Source organism: Phocoena sinus, chromosome 9 (assembly GCF_008692025.1).
Source record: "Phocoena sinus isolate mPhoSin1 chromosome 9, mPhoSin1.pri, whole genome shotgun sequence".
NCBI lineage: Eukaryota > Metazoa > Chordata > Mammalia > Artiodactyla > Phocoenidae > Phocoena > Phocoena sinus.
Window position 1 is genome coordinate 33,288,302 of NC_045771.1, and position 20,105 is coordinate 33,308,406.

General features: G+C 40.1%; 1 protein-coding gene across 4 annotated transcripts in view; it reads right to left on the bottom strand.

The window, feature by feature from the left end:
• Positions 1-20,105, bottom strand: part of MET (MET proto-oncogene, receptor tyrosine kinase) — a 137,729-nt gene that overhangs the window by 99,443 nt on the left and 18,181 nt on the right. For 3 of the 4 annotated variants that reach the window (XM_032642834.1, XM_032642835.1, XM_032642831.1), the window contains exon 2: positions 2,651-3,867. In XM_032642834.1, coding sequence (XP_032498725.1) covers positions 2,651-3,853 — 1,203 coding nt within the window. In that variant the 5' untranslated portion in view covers positions 3,854-3,867. Of the gene's footprint in view, positions 1-2,650; positions 3,868-18,256; positions 18,431-20,105 lie in introns of all 4 variants that reach the window. The other variant, XM_032642833.1, reaches the window with a different exon arrangement.

Consider the following 20,105-nt stretch of genomic DNA (forward strand, 5'->3'; position numbering starts at 1 on the left):
CCTGGATGGGGGCATGAACCCGTGTCCCCTGCATCGGCAGGTGGACTCTCAACCACGGCGCCACCAGGGAAGCCCCTCCAAACTTTTTTGATCTTGTAAATCATTTTGTTTTTGTGTGAGTAACAGCTCTAGGTGCCTTCATTTTAAGATGAAGCTGGGAAATGACTGTATGCTGACTATTGGAACAATCTGAGGTATTTCTGTGGCGGGTATATGAAAACTGATAACGTGGGTAGTTTCATTCTTGGAAGAATTCTGACCTTTAGTAACCAGAGAAGATAAACAGGCAAATAAATAGAAGAGATTGGAAGGTATCTGTCTCTGTGGAATTTGGCTAGTGTAAAAGTTGCCTTCCCTTGTAAGAAGACTATGTTGGCCAGTTCCACCTTGTTTCCCACAAGAATTTTTGTGATGGGAGTGATAACAGTTTCAGGTGTGGTTGGTGCATTTTGGGCATTTTTCCTGGGTGATAAACCTGCCCTGAATTTCATGGGGTAACCCTGCCTTTCTGTTCCCTTTGGAACACTAAAAAAGTCAAAGGGGTAGGATAAAGTTCAGCTGTGTTTTGAGAATTTCTAGAATTGATAAATACTTTTACACCTGGGGGCTGAAATGTACAAAATAAAACAATGAGATAAGATATCAGTATACCCTTGTAAGGTAAAGTCTCTTTAATTTTTAACAGAACAAGATTTAAATAGCAAAGTCCTGTGCTTTAGAGGCTCTGAAGGAATTCCCAGTAGACTCTTTTTAAAACTTGTTTCTGAAGCAATTCATTGGATGCAGGAAAAATAATTTCTCTGAAATGCTATTAATATTACACTTTTATGTCCTAATTCCCAGGTTTCTGAAAGTCTTTTTGTTTCCTTTCATTCTTTGTCTTTTCCAGTGAGGAAAAGGGACAGCCTCATGAGCAATCCCATTGCTTCTTACAGATTTTGCAACATATATTAAATGTATCCAGGGAGAAATAAGTCTTAGTTGGGATATATATGTATGTATATTATGTATATTCATAGACTTTTTTTTTTTTTTTTTTTTTTTTTGCGTTACGCGGGCCTCTCAATGTTGTGGCCTCTTCCGCTGCGGAGCACAGGCTCCGGACGCGCAGGCTCAGCGGCCATGGCTCACGGGCCCAGCCGCTCCGCGGCATGTGGGATCCTCCCCGGCTCCGGACGCGCAGGCTCAGCGGCCATGGCTCACGGGCCCAGCCGCTCCGCGGCACGTGGGATCCTCCCGGACCGGGGCACGAACCCGCGCCCCCTGCATCGGCAGGCGGACCCCCAACCACTGCGCCACCAGGGAAGCCCTCATAGACTTTTGAGAAAGAAAAAAGTTATGTCTTTAGTTCACTAAAAGATGGATTCATTTTCTCAGAAGCACTTTTCTAACTTTATAAATAAATTACTTAAGAGTTTCCATCTGGAGAAGTATCCTAGATATTTCAGCAAAAGTGAAACAAACGTTTCTGAATTATTATGCCCTTGTTATCCATCTGCAAATTATATACTTTCTTTTATCAAGGACATGTTTAATGTTCTTCCTGCTTGCAATTATAACCTTTACCACTTAGACTGAAAACTGCTAGAGTAAGTGAGATGTACATTTTCAAAGTCAAATTGTCTTTAGAAAAGGTATAGAATTTGTTCATCCAGTTATGATCACTAGTGGTCATTATGTGAGGAGGCATAACCAGGTCTGTATGTTCAAATCTAGGTCCCCACCAAGAAAGCCCAAGGCCACAGGGGACTCCCAGTTTGATGCTCTTCCTCTAGCACCAAATGATCTGAGGACTAGCAGGATAAATCCTCTGGGTATAGCTGGTGGCCTTTACTATATCTAAATCGAAGCAATAAAGAATTTCCCTAATGATCACAGGGAAAATATCATTTCATGTAAGTACAAACAATCATCAATCAAGAATATTTATATCTATAAATGCCAACCAGGTAAAAAGCAACAAATTAGAACTTGGTAGACACCTGCCCATTCAAGCACGAAGTTTATGTATTAAAGTCAAGATCCAAAGTATGGATTTGAGAGCAAAAATTTCCTCTGTAGTTTTCTAATTTATTCAGAGAGGTATATTAGTGCATTTAAAAATGTTTAATTTATCAACATTTTAGAAGAGTTTTTTTGTTTGTTTTTAGTGAAGTTTCTTTAAATAATGCCAAGAATAGAGACTGTTCACTCATACATCAGTGAGCGAATGGGATCTCATTAAAAAAAAAAAAAAAAAGCCTTCAAAACCTAAAAATTAAGCATCTTATTCTAAATGTTGAAAAGACTGCATGGCATCTCAATAATTGTGTTTTACAGGAATTGCTGTTGTGTTAAACTTTATGTACATCTGACCAGAACTACTAAAGCTGATATGAGAAACAAGGTTAATAATCTGAAAAATACTGGCAAACCTGTAAACCCAAATTGTAAAAGTATTTTCTTTTAGTTATCACATTAACTTTTTCTCAAGCTATGATTCTACCTTTAAATGAAGATTCAATTTCTAAATTTTCTTGGAGAGAATTTGTAAATATTTGGATAAAGACCATTTACCAAGCACCAGAAAGCCCTTTATATTCTCTTCTAGACTGATACCTATTATGACTTGTACCTCATAATTTGTAAGTAGGGAACATGTATGACTTACCCTATTGAAGCAGTGGTCGTGGTTGGGGCCATAAAAATGCTGGAGACATCTCACATTGTTTTTGTTGACGATCTTGTTGAAGAACTCATTGACATATTTGACAGGGAACGCACAGACAGCAGAGCGATTCATTGGTTCGACAGAATCTGGTTTGCTTTGTGCAAACACCCCGTAGAGAATATCATCATTCAGGTTGGCACCTATTTGCTTAGCGAGCTGGGTCCCAGGCTTACTGACATACGCAGCTTGGAGAATATTAAACACTTCCTCCCTTGTGGATCTCTTTCTTCTCTTTTCTGTGAGAATACACTCCAGAGGCATTTCCATGTACGAATGCAAACCAGAGTCTACGGAACAGAACCTGATTATTCTTGTGTGAAAAGTCTGAGCATCTAGAGTTTCCCGCTGGACCGTCAAAAAGTAAATAAAATGGTTGCTTTCAAAGGCGTGGACATACTTAATGGGGTAGGAATCTCGGAACTCAGGTAGAACATCAATATAGGATTGGTCTGTCAAAAACTTAAAACCATCTTGTGTTTCCTTTAGCCTTCTCACAGATATCGAATGCAATGAATGATCTGGAAGGTAAGAAGAATTTATGGTATTGCCCACGAAGAAGTTGATGAATCGATCCTTTTCAGACAGCAGGACTTTGGTTCCCAGGGCACTCACCACACAGTCAGGACATTGGCTGGGCTCTTCATCTGCCTGTGGAGAGTACATGCAATGAACCTCCGACTGTATGTTAGCAGTATTGTCAGGTGGAAGGACGTGTCGCTGGCAGGTCCCTCTGTGGACACTGCCGCAGCTAATGAGTTGGTCATCATAGTATGTGTCAACAAGCAGAGCCATGTTGATGTTATCTTTCCAAACACCACCTGATAAATTGGCTTTGTGGCTGCAATTTTGACATGGGAAACAATCTGGGTGTTCTAGCACAGGCCCAGTCTTGTACTCAGCAACCTTCTGAAGGTCTTTGTCATTTAAAACGTAAAGGTAGTTAATGGCACCGAGGTAAATGTGATGCTTGTGGGAAACGACATTCTGAATGGGTGTTTCTGCTGTGAAGTTAGGAAGCTGATACTGCATGTTCACATTCATCTTGGACTTTACTAGTGCCTCTTTACACTCCCCATTGCTCTTCTGCATCAAGGTAAACAGAAGCACAAGGATGCCAGGTGCAAGCACAGCAGGGGCCTTCATGGTGAGAAGTTTATCTGCCAAAACATGTTCAGGGCAAGAGCAGTTTAGTTGTTGTTAGAAACAAAGAAGAAACTGAAAGAACTATACCAGTTAAACTATTAGAAACAAATCTTCCTAAGTGGAATTTTTACATTGAGTGAAAACAAAAAACTGTAGCTGGTTTCACATAAAGATGCATTGTGCAGTTGGACATGACTCTACATAGTCTAATTTTAGAACTCAAGCCATGAACAAGTAATTTTAGAGAACCATTATGAGATGCAAACAATGTTCTGTTCTGTAACAGCAACTAGGTTAGATTCATTCAGCAGCGAAGTCAGAAAAATAGCAAACTTCTTTCTTAACCTTTTGCTGGTTGTTTAATGTGGTTTAATATTTGTGGTTAATGACTAGGTTGATATTTAAACTTTCTCAGTTAGTCAAGTAAAGGAATTGTGGTTCAGATTCATTTATTCTACAAGTCACAGCAGGCATTGTTTCCTTGGGAGCATGTAGAATTACTGGGCTAAATTTAGCTTCCTTTTGGTGGAAAACAATCATAAATTCTAGAAGCAATATGATCACATGCTGTTTATAGGATTTTGTGTGCAGAGGAAAGGTATGGTTATAATTTGGCTATAACTGACCTATTGTTTTGGATAGACAAATGCTTAACTTAATGTAAGATCACTGGGAATGTAAAAACAGAAAGCTAAAAATGTATAAAATAAAATATAATCTTTAGGACTAAAGTCCTAGAATTATTTCTCAGGGAAAAACAACATATTGTTCGTTACCAAGTCAAAAGTTATTTAGTTAAAAGAACATTATTTTAACATTCCATTGTATGCACACGGACAGTATTTCTACTAGGAAGCATAAGTGGATTTGTTATTCAGGTTTTAAAAAGTTAAGGTGCACAAGTTATAAACATTGTGAGTTTTACTTATAACAGCTATAGGCAGGGTTAGAAAATAAAGGCCTTAGAGAAATAGAAACCAAATAGTTATTACTTCTTTCCCCCTTTTGAAAAAATGCATAATTCTGACAGGACAAAGGGAGCCTCTAAAAACATACTGGGCATTGTAACTATGCCAAAGACTAACTCTAGGTCCACAAAAACACAACAGAATTCACTGTGCACGGCTCTGTGCTTACACTATGGGAAATGGGACATGGCACTTACCCTTCAGTGAACTTACAATGGGGTTGAGAGATAATACATATATGCAAATTACTATAATACATGGTATTATAATTTCCTGCATAGCAAAAACCAAATACTAAAAGCATCAAGAGAGGAAGGCATGGCCTGTACTTAGGATTACTATGATCATGAGAAATATGGACAAGTCCAATACATTTCAGGTCCAGAAGACAAAGACAATGCCTGTTCGGTCCATCACTCTATCTCAAGGACTTGATATAGAACCTAGAACAGAGTAGGTGTTCAATAAATATATGTTGAATAAATGAGTGAATAAAAATTAAACAATAAGTTCAAAGTCACAGAACAGATAAGAGTAGTAGCCAGAGATTAAAACCAAATTTACTGACTCCAAAATCAAAGATAATTTTACCCTACCAAACTGATAGGAATTACAGGCATTATTTAAGAGGTAATAGAAAGTCATTGAAGGGTTTTGAGCTGGAGAGTCATATGAGCAAGGTTTTACTCTAGGAAGATTGATCTGGAGGAAAAGTGGCTTAGAGCAGGGAGAACCTGGCAATGAGAAGACCAGATGACAGGCATTATAGCCCATAACCAGGTAGTAAGGGCCAGAAGCAAGATGGTGGCCCCAAGAATAGAAAGGAAGGGATGAATGAGAGACATATTTGAATAAATAAGATTGGACACCTAAACTGGTGGAACACAAAGAGAAGGTAAAGATAAGCAGCAGCATCTGGGAAAAAGTGGAACAAGTTACAAACTAGGGTGGTCAGTAGGAGGAAGTTAGGCTAAAGATCAAGGAATATGATAAGCTGGTTTTGAATATGTTGAGTTTGATGTGTTATTGAAATGAGTGAAAACATTCTACTACAGGAATGACTAGTAGGTTTTACATTGTTTCCAGCAAGCAGGTTATCTGAAGTGAAGAATGAAGATTCCAAGCAGACAGCATATGTGCCAAGCAATAGAGGAGAATAATGAGAAGGATTTTGAGGAGAAGCCTGCTCTTACTGGGAAAGTGGCACGATTGGTCTTGGGTGAGGTAATATCCATCTTAGATGAGACAGAGGCAAGTATAAGCATAAGTGCCAAGTATCTGCCATCTGTGCATTAGAAAGAATGAAACTTCAGGACTTGATCTTAGTGGGGCAATTGGGATTCTAGTTGGAATAGAAATAAACTTTGCATGTTATCTGCACAGAGGGGATGGTTAAAACCAAGAAAGAGTATGTTCGTGGAGGGAAAAGGTGAAGGAAGAGAAGACAAATAAACCAGATCTCGGAGAATACGCACATTAGAGAAACTAGTGAAAGAAGCAAAGAAGGTAAGTTAGTTCAGGGAGGCGTCATGAGAGCCAAAATTGCACTGTGTCACAGAAGGCAGGCGAGGGCCTCAGGAAGGTGGCTGTAATCCACACAAAAGCTCCTTGTTGACCTTTACAAGAGTAGGTTCAGCAGATTCAACAGTGGTATCAGACCACTAAATTGCAAGGGTACATGTGATGAGAAAGTAGAATGTTTGTCAAAGGAAGGACAAGCAGAAGGCAATATCAGGGTTGAGAGGACTTTAAGTTGCAGGAAAGATGTACACTTATTTGTAGGTCTCTTTTTCTTCTACTAACGTTTGTTGGGTATCTACTAAAGGCCAGGCACTGTGGTAGGTCTTGGAACCCAGAAACATGGTACCTTTCCCAGGAAGCTCACAGTCACTTGGTGGAGGCAACGGGTTGACAGAAATTATGGGAATGTGTAGTAAGGGCAGCCAACCAGACTGGAAATGAGGCTAGAGGTGAGTCTTGAAGGAGGATGAGGAATGGAAATTCCTAGTGGAAGAGCAGTTTGTGCAAACATAAAGTGGCAGGAGAGAGCATATGATACAATCAGGAAAAATGCAAGTAGATGGGCCTAGAGAAGCGGGGAAAACAAAAAGAGCAAATGAGGGAGATAAAAATGTTCAATCAACATTCCAAGGGATCAAAAAGGGCATTTCCAAGAGCCCTGAAACATAAGAGAAGTCACTCTTTCTGAGACAGCAGGAGAAGATGAGAAGTCACATAAAGATATAGGGACATTTAAGGAGTTCAGGGAATATGATCTCAATGTCCTAAAAAATAAATTACGGTATATGACCATCTGCTGAAATTGATGGTTACAGAGGAGTGACCAGGGACTTCAGGGTAAAGGAGGAGGTTTAGAATATCTACAGCAGGGTATGCAAACTGAGGTCAGCAAGAAAGAAAGGATTGTATAGTAGCTCTGAGGGCTTCCTGAAGACACAATGTATATGACTTCCTCTTCACATTCATGAGATATGGAAGAAACCCAAGAAAGAAGGTCAAGGACACAATGATTTTAAGGATCCAAATGAAGACATCTGATTGAGGATACAGGCTTTAAAGGCTACAAAATTATAGTTGGACCAGAGGGCAAAGCAGAGATTCAGTAAGGTATAAACCATATAATAAAAATAACAATAACTTGTATACGAGTGTTTACCACGTGCCAGGCATTCTGCTAAACCCTCTGATATACTCTTTGTAAACACCCTGTGAAGTAGGAAGTATTATTATTCTCCATTTCTAGATGAGCAAACTTGCCAAAAGTCACACAGAAACCAGATTCAATCCCATGTCTGACTGACAGGAATCTGTCCGGGACGTTGAATGCTTCACTAACACTGGAGCAGCTTCCTGAGCTAAGAGGGAGAGTGCACTGGAGCAGAAGTTAGACAGAGCTCTGGTTCTGGCCCTTTCCCTCTCTAGCTATATGACTTTAGGCAATTCATTCACCTCTGATTCCCAGGGTCCAACAGCCTCACATGACTGCTTTAAGTATCGAAAAGAGATCTTATCCTTGAAAGCACTTTGTTTGTTACATAGTGTATACATGTGTGTGTGTATACACACTTAAACATGTATAACTATATGATTGTTACATATGTGCATATATATGTATATATATGCATAAACTTGCTGTTTTTGAATGTAAGTCTCACTATTTTAAAGTATACTAGAAAAGTTTTGGCACTGGTAGGGGGAATAACAAGGAGTAGAAGAAAAGGATTTGGGACAAGTTGTTCTATTACAAGACAATACAAACTACAAACTACAAATATGTGGTCTAAACCTTCTAGAATACATCATGCAGAAAAATTAAATGCACTTCTCAAAATGCTATCAGTGTATCTTCTGAAATTGGGAACATTAGCCTAGTACATAATTTATCACTGTATTTTCTCTAGGAAAAATACGGGAAGAAAATAAACTATCATTGTCAAAAGAAAAAAAAGCATTACAAACCAATTTGCATCTTAGTTGATGCCCATTAATGCAGTGGTGGAGTAAGAATGGCTTTTTTCTTCTAGGCTTTTGAGGGAACCTTCAACATGATCTTAAAAAAAAAAAAATCTGAGGTATTATGTTTAAAAAATAAGTTTCCTATCTGAAGGTTCGTACATGTCTTTCACGGTACTAAACCTCAATCAACTAGAATCCAAGAAAATGTACAAACTGTTATCTCATTTGATGAGATGGCAAATCATAAGAAACCAGTAGGGAAGGAGAAAAATTTTTTCTATTTAAGGAAAAAACCCTGCAGAATAACCCTGGAGTTAGTAACCCAGTCTCCTATACTTTCTTCATATTCTCTTGATAGCAAATGGTGATGCCAGTTTTCAGGTTGAGAAATCAAAAAAATGTTAATTAAAAAAATTTTTTTATTAAAGCAAAATATAGGACTAGGGCCCACTGTCAACAACAGAGTTTTTAATTAAAATATGGGTTCTATTTAATCCTCAGATACGAGAAAACTTAAACATCCTGTTTTATTAATCATTCCAATTAACTGAGGCCCTTCCCCGTTAACAATGGTGTGTGTTGGTCAGATTAGATCTTCTCCAGGAAATGTTTGTGTCCCTCACAAGGAATGGAGGAATACTTTGGGAAATACCTGTTGCTGAGCTATGCACACTGATGACACTGCCAGTTAACTGAGTGACAGCTGAGTGATCAAGTGCACAGGCTCTGGAGACAGACTGCAGGGTTTGAATCCATTCACTGTGTGACCTTCGGTAAATTTTTCTGAGCATCTATTTTCTCATTTGAAATATCAGAGTGATTATAGTACCTGTCTCACTTATGATGGTTACTCTGAGGATTCAATGAGTTAATGAACATAAACCACTAGGAGCAGTGCTTGGCACAATAAATATTCTCTATTATTGCTTGTTCATGCCCTCAACAAATAGTTTTTGAGCATGTACTGTGTTTGAGATACTGTGCAGAAGATATGAAAATAAATAAAAAACTTTCTAATTGTGAGATGAAGAGGCAGACAAACGGACTACAGTTTAAACTCAACGTGGAAATGTCTATGGGAGCCCCTCAAGGGGAACTTATCCAGGCTAAGGGAGTCAGGCAAGTTTACTGATCAATCAGTCATAGTCCTTTCCTCACAATGCATTCCCAATACTGAAGCTCAGCGGGCGAGTGGGGTGGAAACCTGAGTTTTGGTTGTGGCAGTACAGCTAAGTGGTTGTATGACCCAAAGCCAGTCACCCAACTCCTTTGGCCTTAGCTGCTTTCTTATTTGTAAAATTACAGTGTTGAACAAGTTGTGTGCTGGAGGCCCCTGGAACCAGCTAATGACGGCTTAGCGTACGCATCCCTTCCCAACTCGTGTTCAGTGACCTCATCTTGGTTGCTTGAAATCGGCCTTGGTGGGAGTATTTACCCCATAGAAGTTGGCAAACACTAAAAATCAGGGCTTATTTCCCCCCTGGAGGGATGGTTATTAAATACTTACAAGCATACCCCTGGGTTGAACCGATGAATGCTGAAGTATTTTCCAACTCCAATAATTTTCAACTCTGAGATTGTTTTTCTACGTTTTACTCCAATGCCATTGAACTGGCATATATTGCTCTCTCTTCTCTATCTATATCATCTGCCAGATCAGGCTGTGTGAGCAATTTTAATATTTATATTTATATTGGGAGTGACTCCAGAACTACTTTCATCTTTTATGTATTTTTGCCTTGATACATTTATTCCTGTGATGTGCTTGGATCAGGCTTTCAATATAAAATGTCTTTTTACTGTTTGTTTTTTCTTTCTTTCTGAAGCAGCACTGGCCATTTAACCAACTTTGAGTTCCTTACTAAAAGGAACACGTAAAGATGATTCAAACAGACTAATTCATTCTCTTAAAATGTCATGCACATAGCAGGTGAAACTGAATCACTCATAAAACATTTCCGTATTTCTTTTCAGTTGATAGTTAACATAAACTCACTGGCAAAACATTTCCTGGGAGTGATTATCTCAGTGGCACCTTGGTCATTAAACTATTGGTATTTAGGGGTATTTCCTTTAAAGAGGCTGCTCTATTAGCTACAAATACCAGCTTAACCTAATGGTAAGACCACATACTCAACTCTGTCTGCCATCTATCTACCTCTAGTTTTCTCATTTAACTAGCTTACATTGGGCTTTTCATGCCCTAGAAATCTAGAAATACAGTTAGTTCTCTAAGAGTTATTGAGTAACTACCTGTGCCTATCACCACTACTACTGTCAGCATCATTGCCCTCATCAACAGAAACCTGTCTCAAAGCATATACCTGTGTTGTAAGCAAGTACTGATGGCTCATGAAAAAACACAACAGGTATCATGGAATAGGTTTTTAAAAGAGAGGGACTTTCAAAACTTTGACACAGGTAACTCTGCTTTCCTTAGGAACTGATTTTTCTTAGAAATCATAATATTTTATAACTATATACATAGGTAGTACTTTATAGCTTACAAGATGCCATCAACTACATCACCTCTTCTAATCTGAACGTTTTCTTAGAAGGTAAGCATTACTCCCATGTTTTCAGGGTAAACTGTTTCAGGGGAAACTCCCATGCTTTCATGACAAAACTGAGATTCAAAGAGGATAAAATATTATCTAAAATATGATAAACATGCAAGCTAGTTCTTATAAGTGTATTTCTAATATTTTTAAGTATGATGCTTATTTGAGCTGTTCCAAATTGTTTGCATTTCCTGGAAAAGATTTTTGTTCTAAAGGCATAATATTTTGAAAACATTTTCTGCATTTACCTGCCCAGCCCCTGGCTCTACTACTGGCAACTCTTTTGAAAACTCTCCCCTATCTAATGGGGCTGTCAACCACCTGGCTTATCTCTTCCCCACAAGGTGAGCTTGCAAACCAGGCTGGCCTTTTAGTGAATTCTATTCCTTTGACCCAGAGCTTGGACAGAGGTGAGCTTGTGACTAAAGCAAGGTGAACCAGGGTCTTTTGGGGTTTAATATAGATACTGGGAGGGGACCTCTCTCCCTCAAAAATCACTAGCACTAAGAATGATATTAACTTGTACTGTCTGATGACCATCTTTGTCACTGTGTGGAGAAAGCCTGCCTGAGCATGAAAGTGACCCAAGAGGCAGGGGATCCTGGACATGAAGAAAGGCAGGCCACTAATGCTATTGTGTAAGCATCTGCATCCACCATGTCTTCAGCTAATGAGAACCAGTAAATTTTTCCTTTCCTCCTTTCTTTTTCTTTTTTCCATCAGCAGTTTCATAGTGATTTTAAAAAAGATTTTAATTAATTTTTAAAATTAGTTAATTAATTTATTTTTGGCTGCTTTGGGTCTTCATTGCTGCACGCGGGCTTTCTCTAGTTGCGGTGAGCGGGGGGACTACTCTTCGTTGTGGTGCGCAGGCCTCTCATCGCGGTGGCTTCTCTTTGTTGTGGAGCACAGGCTCTAGGACTGAGGGCTTCAGTAGTTGCAGCACGCGGGCTCAGTAGTTGTGGCTCACAGGGTCTAGAGCGCAGGCTCAGTAGTTGTGGTGCACGGGCTTAGCTGCTCTGCAGCATGTGGGATCTTCCCGGGCCAGGGCTCGAACCTGTGTCCCCTGCATTGGCAGGTGGATTCTTAACCACTGCTCCACTAGGGAAGCCCCTCATTGTGATTCTTTTATTCCTTGTGTCTGAAAGCCCTGACTAAACAACGTCCACTCGAAGATTCTACAAACTTGTGAATTCAAACACAAAGTCAAGTGCATAAAAGCAACTTTATATAAAACATTCAAGTAATTGGCAAAGACAGTTTCTTTATTTACTTGAATAATTTCTTTAAATATTTCACTTTGCATTTGGAGATGTATCTACTAGTTAAAATTTCTAAGGTGCTACACTAGCTTTTTTCTGCTCTATAGTTTCAAATTCTTCTACAATATTTACTTAACATAATCTCAAGATAGAAATAATGCATCTAAGTGAAGAGTCAAAATATAAAAACTAGAAAACATTTCAATCCTGCTTATAAGTATATAAGGGATTTATGATGATGGAAAATGGCCGAGGCCCCGTATTAAGGAAACTGCAGTCATAAAAACAGTCATGGCTAAATTCTCCAGGAGGACTTGCCAGAGTGAAATGCTAAGGAAAATTCTTAGCCCTTTCTACATTTATATTATTTCCATTAATTTGAAAAGTAGGCCCATAAAAACAAAGCTAAGGAAAGAAGATCCCAATAGGAGATTCCTGATGACATTTAAAATACTGTATTTATAAACACTCACTGCTTATAAGAGTCATGTTATATCACATAATATTAATCAAATATTTGTGAGCTCCCATTGCATACCATGCCCTTGTCTAAATACTGAGAGTTTCTACTCTCAAAAAGTATACAGTCTGTGGATTTGAAGATAGCAAGATAAATGCTAAAAATCTAAATATGTAACCTAAATTGAAAAGTGACAGATCTACTGGGCTGTCGAGAAAGCAAATTTTAAAAACATGCCTTGTTCAACATTTGATTCCTAGGCCTAAAGCTTTAACACTTAGTGTTATTATCATCAAAAAACCTAAGCTGGGCTTCCCTGGTGGTGCAGTGGCTGAGAGTCCGCCTGCCGATGCAGGGGACACGGGTTCGTGCCCCAGTCCGGGAAGATCCCACATGCCGCGGAGCAGCTGGGCCTGTGAGCCATGGCCGCTGAGCCTGCGTGTCTGGAGCCTGTGCTCCGCAACGGGAGAGGCCACAACAGTGAGAGGCCCACGTACCGCAAAAAACACAAAAAACAAAAAAAAACCTAAGCTGACTTTAGAAAGATAAAACAATACATGTCAAAAATCCCTTCTAATGTAGCCAGACACTACCTTGACAATGATTTCTAACAGTAAGTCAGAAGGACAGAAGAAGTCTTCAGGGTTTTTCAGCCCACACAACTGCTCATTTATATGACCACATTTAAATTATTCAAAATACCCATGAGTTAATCTTATGCCTAATATTTACAGACTAGTTTGCTTAACAACATTGTTCCCAATAACTCATAAGCCTTCTGGAGAACAGGTGGGTGTAGTGGAGAGAGTATGGGCCTTGGTGTCATCATACTCTGATGTGACGTGAATCTGGGCTTTACCATTTACATACCTTCTGACTCTGAGTGTCAGTTTCTTCATCTAAAACATGGGGATAATAATGGTACACATCTGTGGGTTGGCCAGGAGGGTTAGAGATGAATTATGAGACACCGGCATTCAATTATGCAGCATACACTGGCATCCAATAAATGTAGCTATTACGCTTACCCTCCTAAGTTGTGTCTTAGCCAGTTTCTGCGTACCTTCATCAAAAATGAGGAACTTGGCACAGTCCACTATGTGAGCCCACTCCAAATACTTGCTATTTCATCACCTTGGCCCTCTCATCTACAGTTTAAATAGTGTTATTTCTTATTTTCCCACCCTTTGGCCATCTTGTGGTTTTCCTCTAAAGCTGTTTTAAGTTCCTGAAGTCCTTCTTAAATTATCCTCCAAGAGATATGGGGAAATATGTGTATGTATAGCTGATTCACTTTGTTATAAAGCAGAAACTAATACACCATTGTAAAGCAATTATACTCCAATAAAGATGTTAAAAAAAAATAAATAAAGTTAAAAAAAAAAATTGTCCTCCAAGGCATGGTAAGGGCCTTCCACACTAATGAAGAACAACAGATAAGGAACCATTACTTTACCTCTTTAAAGAAGAGCAAACCCATGCCCCCACTGAGGTTTAGGAAATGAATATATAGGATGCTCAGTTAAATTTGAATTTCAGATAAACAATGAGTAATTTTTTTAGTATAAATATGTCCAATGAATGTATGTTATATGACATTATGAGTTGTAAGCAAATGGAGAAAAATAAGGGAATAATCACCCTTTTTACTAACAGAACTTAGATTGAAAATATTTTGGCCAAACCTATTTATCTGTTGGAGTAGAACTGTATTTTTAAGGTTTTTGTAGCACATGTTATGTTGCAAAACTGCATATTTTTTGTTGTTGTTGCTGTGTGTCTAAAACATGCTGTTTTCAAAGTGATTATCAGGGTAACCTGTTCCTAACAGATGGTTTTAAATATCATGTGAAGGTACAACTATGTAAAAGGAAGATTTTTTTTTCTACTAAAAATCAAGGAAAAGATTTGTGTGCTTGTAGAGAAAAGTTATAGTGTATACGGCAACCTATCACTGACATTAATTTCTGAAACAGAAAAAGTATTCCTATATTAATATGTATACTTTATTTATAATAAAAAGCTTATTAAAATTCATATATAGGTCACTATAGGAGAAAACAAGTTAAACATGGTACAAAAATAATTTTCATGTGTTATAAATATTGTTTTAGCAGCTCCTCTAAACAATTACTCTTGATTATTATACAAATGTTGCTTCTTTGATAGATACCTAAATAGTGCTCTTATTCAGATTCTTATCTAGTATTGTATCCCTTCTTCCAATAAACATTTTAAAGTTGAAAATGACTGAATCATAGCACAAGAAAAAGCCAACATGCATTTTCTAGTTGTCAAACATGATCAGGATAATTGTCCAACTCTGATACGGTAACAGTAAAGATAAAAACAACAGAATTCCATTATATTCTCAACATTATCCCTCACACAGTCATAATCTGTTAGTAAATATCTTTGTCCTTTTAAGAATGGCTGAAAGTATTCAACTTCTGGGAAATAAGAATAAATGGACATTTGTTTTATCATTGTGCATATTGTAAGAAGTTCTGTTCAGAAAATACATTGAACTGTCAGTCTTGATTGATGGACAGGCTTTTGTCCCATTAATAAGCCGTAGGTCAGATAAGAATGTTTCACTGCCCTTGAAAATGTAAAGATTGAACTTTCAATGTTAAGAAAGTGCTAAGATTCTTGAAATCCTATAAAACTATTTTAAAATATTTTTCAGCCTAATGGATAGACGTAATTTTATAATTCAGATCGTGTAGAAGTGCTACCAGATTTTGTTCAATTAATCCAGGAACCCTGAATAACATGAATCCACAAATCACATTTGAGAAACATTTTTCTAACTACACAAATTAAAATAAAAATGAAAAAAAGCCTAGCAACCTCTTCCAGTTGCATTCAAATACAGGGTTTGAACAGGATAAACCTGACTGAATGGTCAGAATGTGAACCACAAAAGGGAGACACAGAGAGGAAGCCGGTACATCACTCATTAATAAATCCGACATTTCCCTCCCTTTGAAAATGTCCTCGGCATAAGGCACGGTGAATTCCAAATGGGAAGAACTGTGCTCAGGATTGAGTTTATATAACCGATCAATCTCCTCTGGTGTTACCCAAAGCAGAAATCAAATGGCTGCAGAGGAATGCTGGTGGTTAGTGGACCCCATTCGTGTCATGGCCACTGTCACGTAAAGAAAGAGAAATCAGCATCCAGGGAAAGAGAGAAAAAGAGGAGACACATGAGGATGCCAAAGGGCAGGCTGTGACCCTGAAATATGGAGTGGTCAAGCAAGGGGGGCATTCTCCTCTAACGTTATTTGCATCTAGCTCTTAGGGTGTGGCTGAATTTTATTTTGCTCACATCTGAGAACTTTTCTTGGAAATCAAAGTTAACTAGTAGACTCTCTGGCAGTGAAGTGAACTAGGGACCCTTTTCAAGGTGAATTTTGTCAGTATATGATGTTTTCTTTTCAAGCAAAGTAGAAAAAAAAACTTTTAGAAATCATGAAAATAGTATGAATGGAAAAAATAACAAAACTGGTCATATTTTGTATAGATGTGGATTCCTTGGGTGAACATAATGCAATTCTAACAGTGTTGAGAGAAAAATTAAAAGCACATAAATATCACGACGTCGAGATCAATATGTAATCAGAGAAAAAAAGAACCAAATAAAACTTTCTACAAAAATCTTAAATACTTTAAAATGAATAAAGAACGCCAAGCAAAGCTATCCTCATAAAAACAGAACAGTACAGAAAAATAAGTACAGAATCCAATATCTAAAACTCTGGATCCTTGAAAAATCGATAAACTAAAAGGTTAGGACAACTTAAAAACAACTGTGCTCAGGATTGCATTTATATAATGGATCAATTCAAGGAAAAATAATCCAGGGTGTGTGTGTGTGTGTGTGTGTGTGTGTGTGTGTGTGTGTGTGTGTGTGTGTGTTTGAGGGAGAGAAAGAGAGAAAAGAGAGCAAGGCATTAAAAAACTTTTTAACCATATAGGTGCTGCCCACTGGTTGGCAGTCCCAGCCTCCTGGCACATTGCCCTCTAGTTGTGAACTCCAGATGGGTGCACATCTCTGGAGGAATACAGGGAAGGAGAGCTAACTACAGCAGACAGAGGCAGGGCCAAGTAGTATCCTAGAGTGAAGATATTACTTGCAGGATATGCTGGAGTTGCTCAGGCACAGTGGAGATTGGGACAGACACTTTGGACTGAGAGACCATACATGCAGGCACCTTGGGGAGAATGTGCAGGGCTGGTCAGGAAGCTGTAACTGGCACAGAGGCTATGTGGGCTGGGCTGGGTGTGGATGAAGCCGGAAGGTTAGGCTGGGGCATATCAGAGAAAGTCTTATGCATCTTATTGAGGGGCCTGTACTCTTTCAGTAGTGGAGAGTCCCTGGGAGGTTTTAATCAGGACACGGAAACCAGAATACTTATAACTATATATTAGACAACTTTGGTGACAGTGTGGTGAGTGGACTGGAGGGGAAAGGAGCTACAGGCCAGAAGACATAACGGAACGTCACTGAATCTTCCAGGCACTAGAGGATGAAGACTTACAATAGAGTGAAGACTCCCAGATCTGCATCCTCACCTCTTTAGCTCCAGAGAGTCCAGAAATCCATCTCTCAAGCATCAATTTTGTATGTTCAACAGCTATTCAAGACTAAATTTGACAAATATTTATTGAGGAGCTAATATGTGCAAGGTGCTTGGGGCTACACCAGTAAACAAAACAAACATTCCTGCTGTTGTGGAACTTACTCTGTAGCAGGTGCTCCAGACAACAAATACATAAAACAATTAAGTCAATCCTGTACTACATTAGAAGTTGATAAGTAAATGTTGGAAAAAATGCAGGGCTCCATGTGAAAAGTATTTATTCTATTTGTTAACTGTCCTCAACAAATAAAGAAGTTTCAGAATGTGAAAAAAAAGTTGATGAGTGTTACAGGCAAAAAAAAAAAAAAAAAAGCAGCATTGGGGGATCAAGAGTGCCTGGAGGAGAGGTGGTAGAAGAGGTCTGTAACTTTGAAAAACTGGGAAGGGGGAGGAGCTTCAAGATGGTGGAAGAGTAAGACATGGAGATCACCTTCCTCCCCACAGATACATCAGAAATACATCTACAGGGCTTCCCTGGTGGCGCAGTGGTTGGGAGTCCGCCTGCTGATGTGGGGGACACGGGTTCGTGCCCCGGTCCGGGAAGATCCCACATGCCGCGGGGCGGCTGGGCCCGTGAGCCATGGCCGCTGAGCCTGTGCGTCTGGAGCCTGTGCTCCGCAACGGGAGAGGCCACAACAGTGAGAGGCCCGCGTACCGAAAAAAAAAAAAAAAAAAAAAAAAAAAGAAATACATCTACATGTGGAACAACTCCTACAGAACCCCTACTGAACGCTGGCAGAAGACCTCAGACCTCCCAAAAGGCAAGAAACTCCCCACGTACCTGGGTAGGGCAAAAGAAAAAGAATAAACAGATACAAAAGAATAGGGATGGGACCTGAACCTCTGGGAGGGAGCTGGGAAGGAGGAAAGGTTTCCACACACTAGGAAGCCCCTTCGCAGGCGGGCGGAGACTGCGGGTGGCTGAGGGGGGAAGCTTCGGAACCACGGAGGAGAGCGCAGAAACAGGAGTGCGGAGGGCAAAGCGGAGAGATTCCCGCACAGAGGATCGGGATGACCAGCACTCACCAGTCCGAGAGGCTTGTCTGCTCACCCGCCGGGGCGGGCGGGGTCTGGGAGCTGAGGCTCGGGCTTCGGAGGTCAGATCTCAGGGAGAGGACTGGGGGTGGCTGCATGAACACAGCCTGAAGGGGTCTAGTGCGCCACAGCTAGCCGGGAGGGAGTCCGGGATAAAGTCTGGACCTGCGGAAGAGGCAAGAGACTTTTTCTTGCCTCTTTGTTTCCTGATGCACGAGGAGAGGGGATTAAGAGCACCGTGTTAAGAAGCTCCAGACAACGGCGCGAGCCGCGGCTATCAGCGCAGACCCCAGAGAAGGGCATGAGACACTAAGGCTGCTGCCGCTGCCACCAAGAAACCTGTGTGCAAGCACAGGTCACACCTCCCCTCCCGGGAGCCTGTGCAGCCCGCCACTGCCAGGGTCCCGTGATCCAGGGACAACTTCCCCGGGAGAACGCACAGCATGCCTCAGGCTGGTGCAATGTCACGTCTGCCTCTGCCGCGGCAGGCTCGCCCCGCATCCGTACCCCTCCCTCCCCGCGGCTTGAGTGAGCCAGAGACCCAGAATCAGCTGCTCCTTTAACCCCGTCCTGTCTGAGGGAAGAACAGACACCCTCAGGTGACCTACATGCAGAGGGCGGGTCCAAATCCAAAGCTGAACCCCAGGAGCTGTGCGAACAAAGAAGAGAAAGGGAAATTTCTCCCAGTAGCCTCAGGAGCAGCGGATTAAATCTCCACAAACAAGTTGATGTACCCTGCATCTGTGGAATACCTGAATAGACAACGAGTCATCCCAAATTGAGGTGGTGGACTTTGGGAGCAATGATATATATATATATTTTTTTTTTTCTTTCTTTTTTTTCCCTTTTCCTCTTTTTGTGAGTATGTGTATGCTTCTGCATGTGATTTTGTCTGTATAGCTTTGCTTTTAACATTTGCCCTAGGGTTCTGTCTGTCTGCTTTTTTTGTTTGCTTTTAGTATAGTTTTTAGCACTTGTTATCATAGGTGGATTTCTTTGTTGGTTTGGTTGCTCTCCTCTTTCTTTTTTTTATTACTTAAAACATTTTTTTAATAATTACTTTTTATTTTAATAACATTATTTTATTTTACTTAATATTCTACTTTGTTTCTTTCTTTTTTTTCCTCCCTTTTATTCTGAGCCGTGTGGATGACAGGCTCTTGGCGCTCCAGCAAGGCATCAGGGCTGTGCCTCTGAGGTGGGAGAGCCAAGTTCAGGACACTGGTCCACAAGAGACCTCCCAGCTCCAAGTAATATCAAACAGCAAAAGCTCTCCCAGAGATCTCCATCTCAACACTAAGACCCAGCTTCACTCAACGACCAGCAAGCTACAGTGCTGGACACCCTATGCCAAACAACTAGCAAGACAGGAACACAACCCCATCCATTAGCAGAGAGGCAGCATAAAATCATAAGGCCACAGACACCCCAAAACACACCAGGAGATGTGGACCTGCCCACCAGAAAGACAAGATCCAGCCTCATCCACCAGAACACAGGCACTAGTCCCCTCCACCAGGAAGCCTACACAACCCACTGAACCAAGCTTAGCCACTGGGGACAGACACCAAAAACAACACGAACTACGAACCTGCAGGCTGCAAAAAGGAGACCCCAAACACAGTAAGTTAAGCAAAATGAGAAGACAGAGAAACACACAGCAGATGAAGGAGCAAGATAAAAACCCACCAGACCTAACAAATGAAGAGGAACTAGGCAGTCTACCTGTAAAAGAATTCAGAATAATGATAGTAAAGATGATCCAAAATCTTGGAAATAGAATGGAGAAAATACAAGAAACGTTTAACAAGGACCTAGAAGAACTAAATAGCAGGGCTTC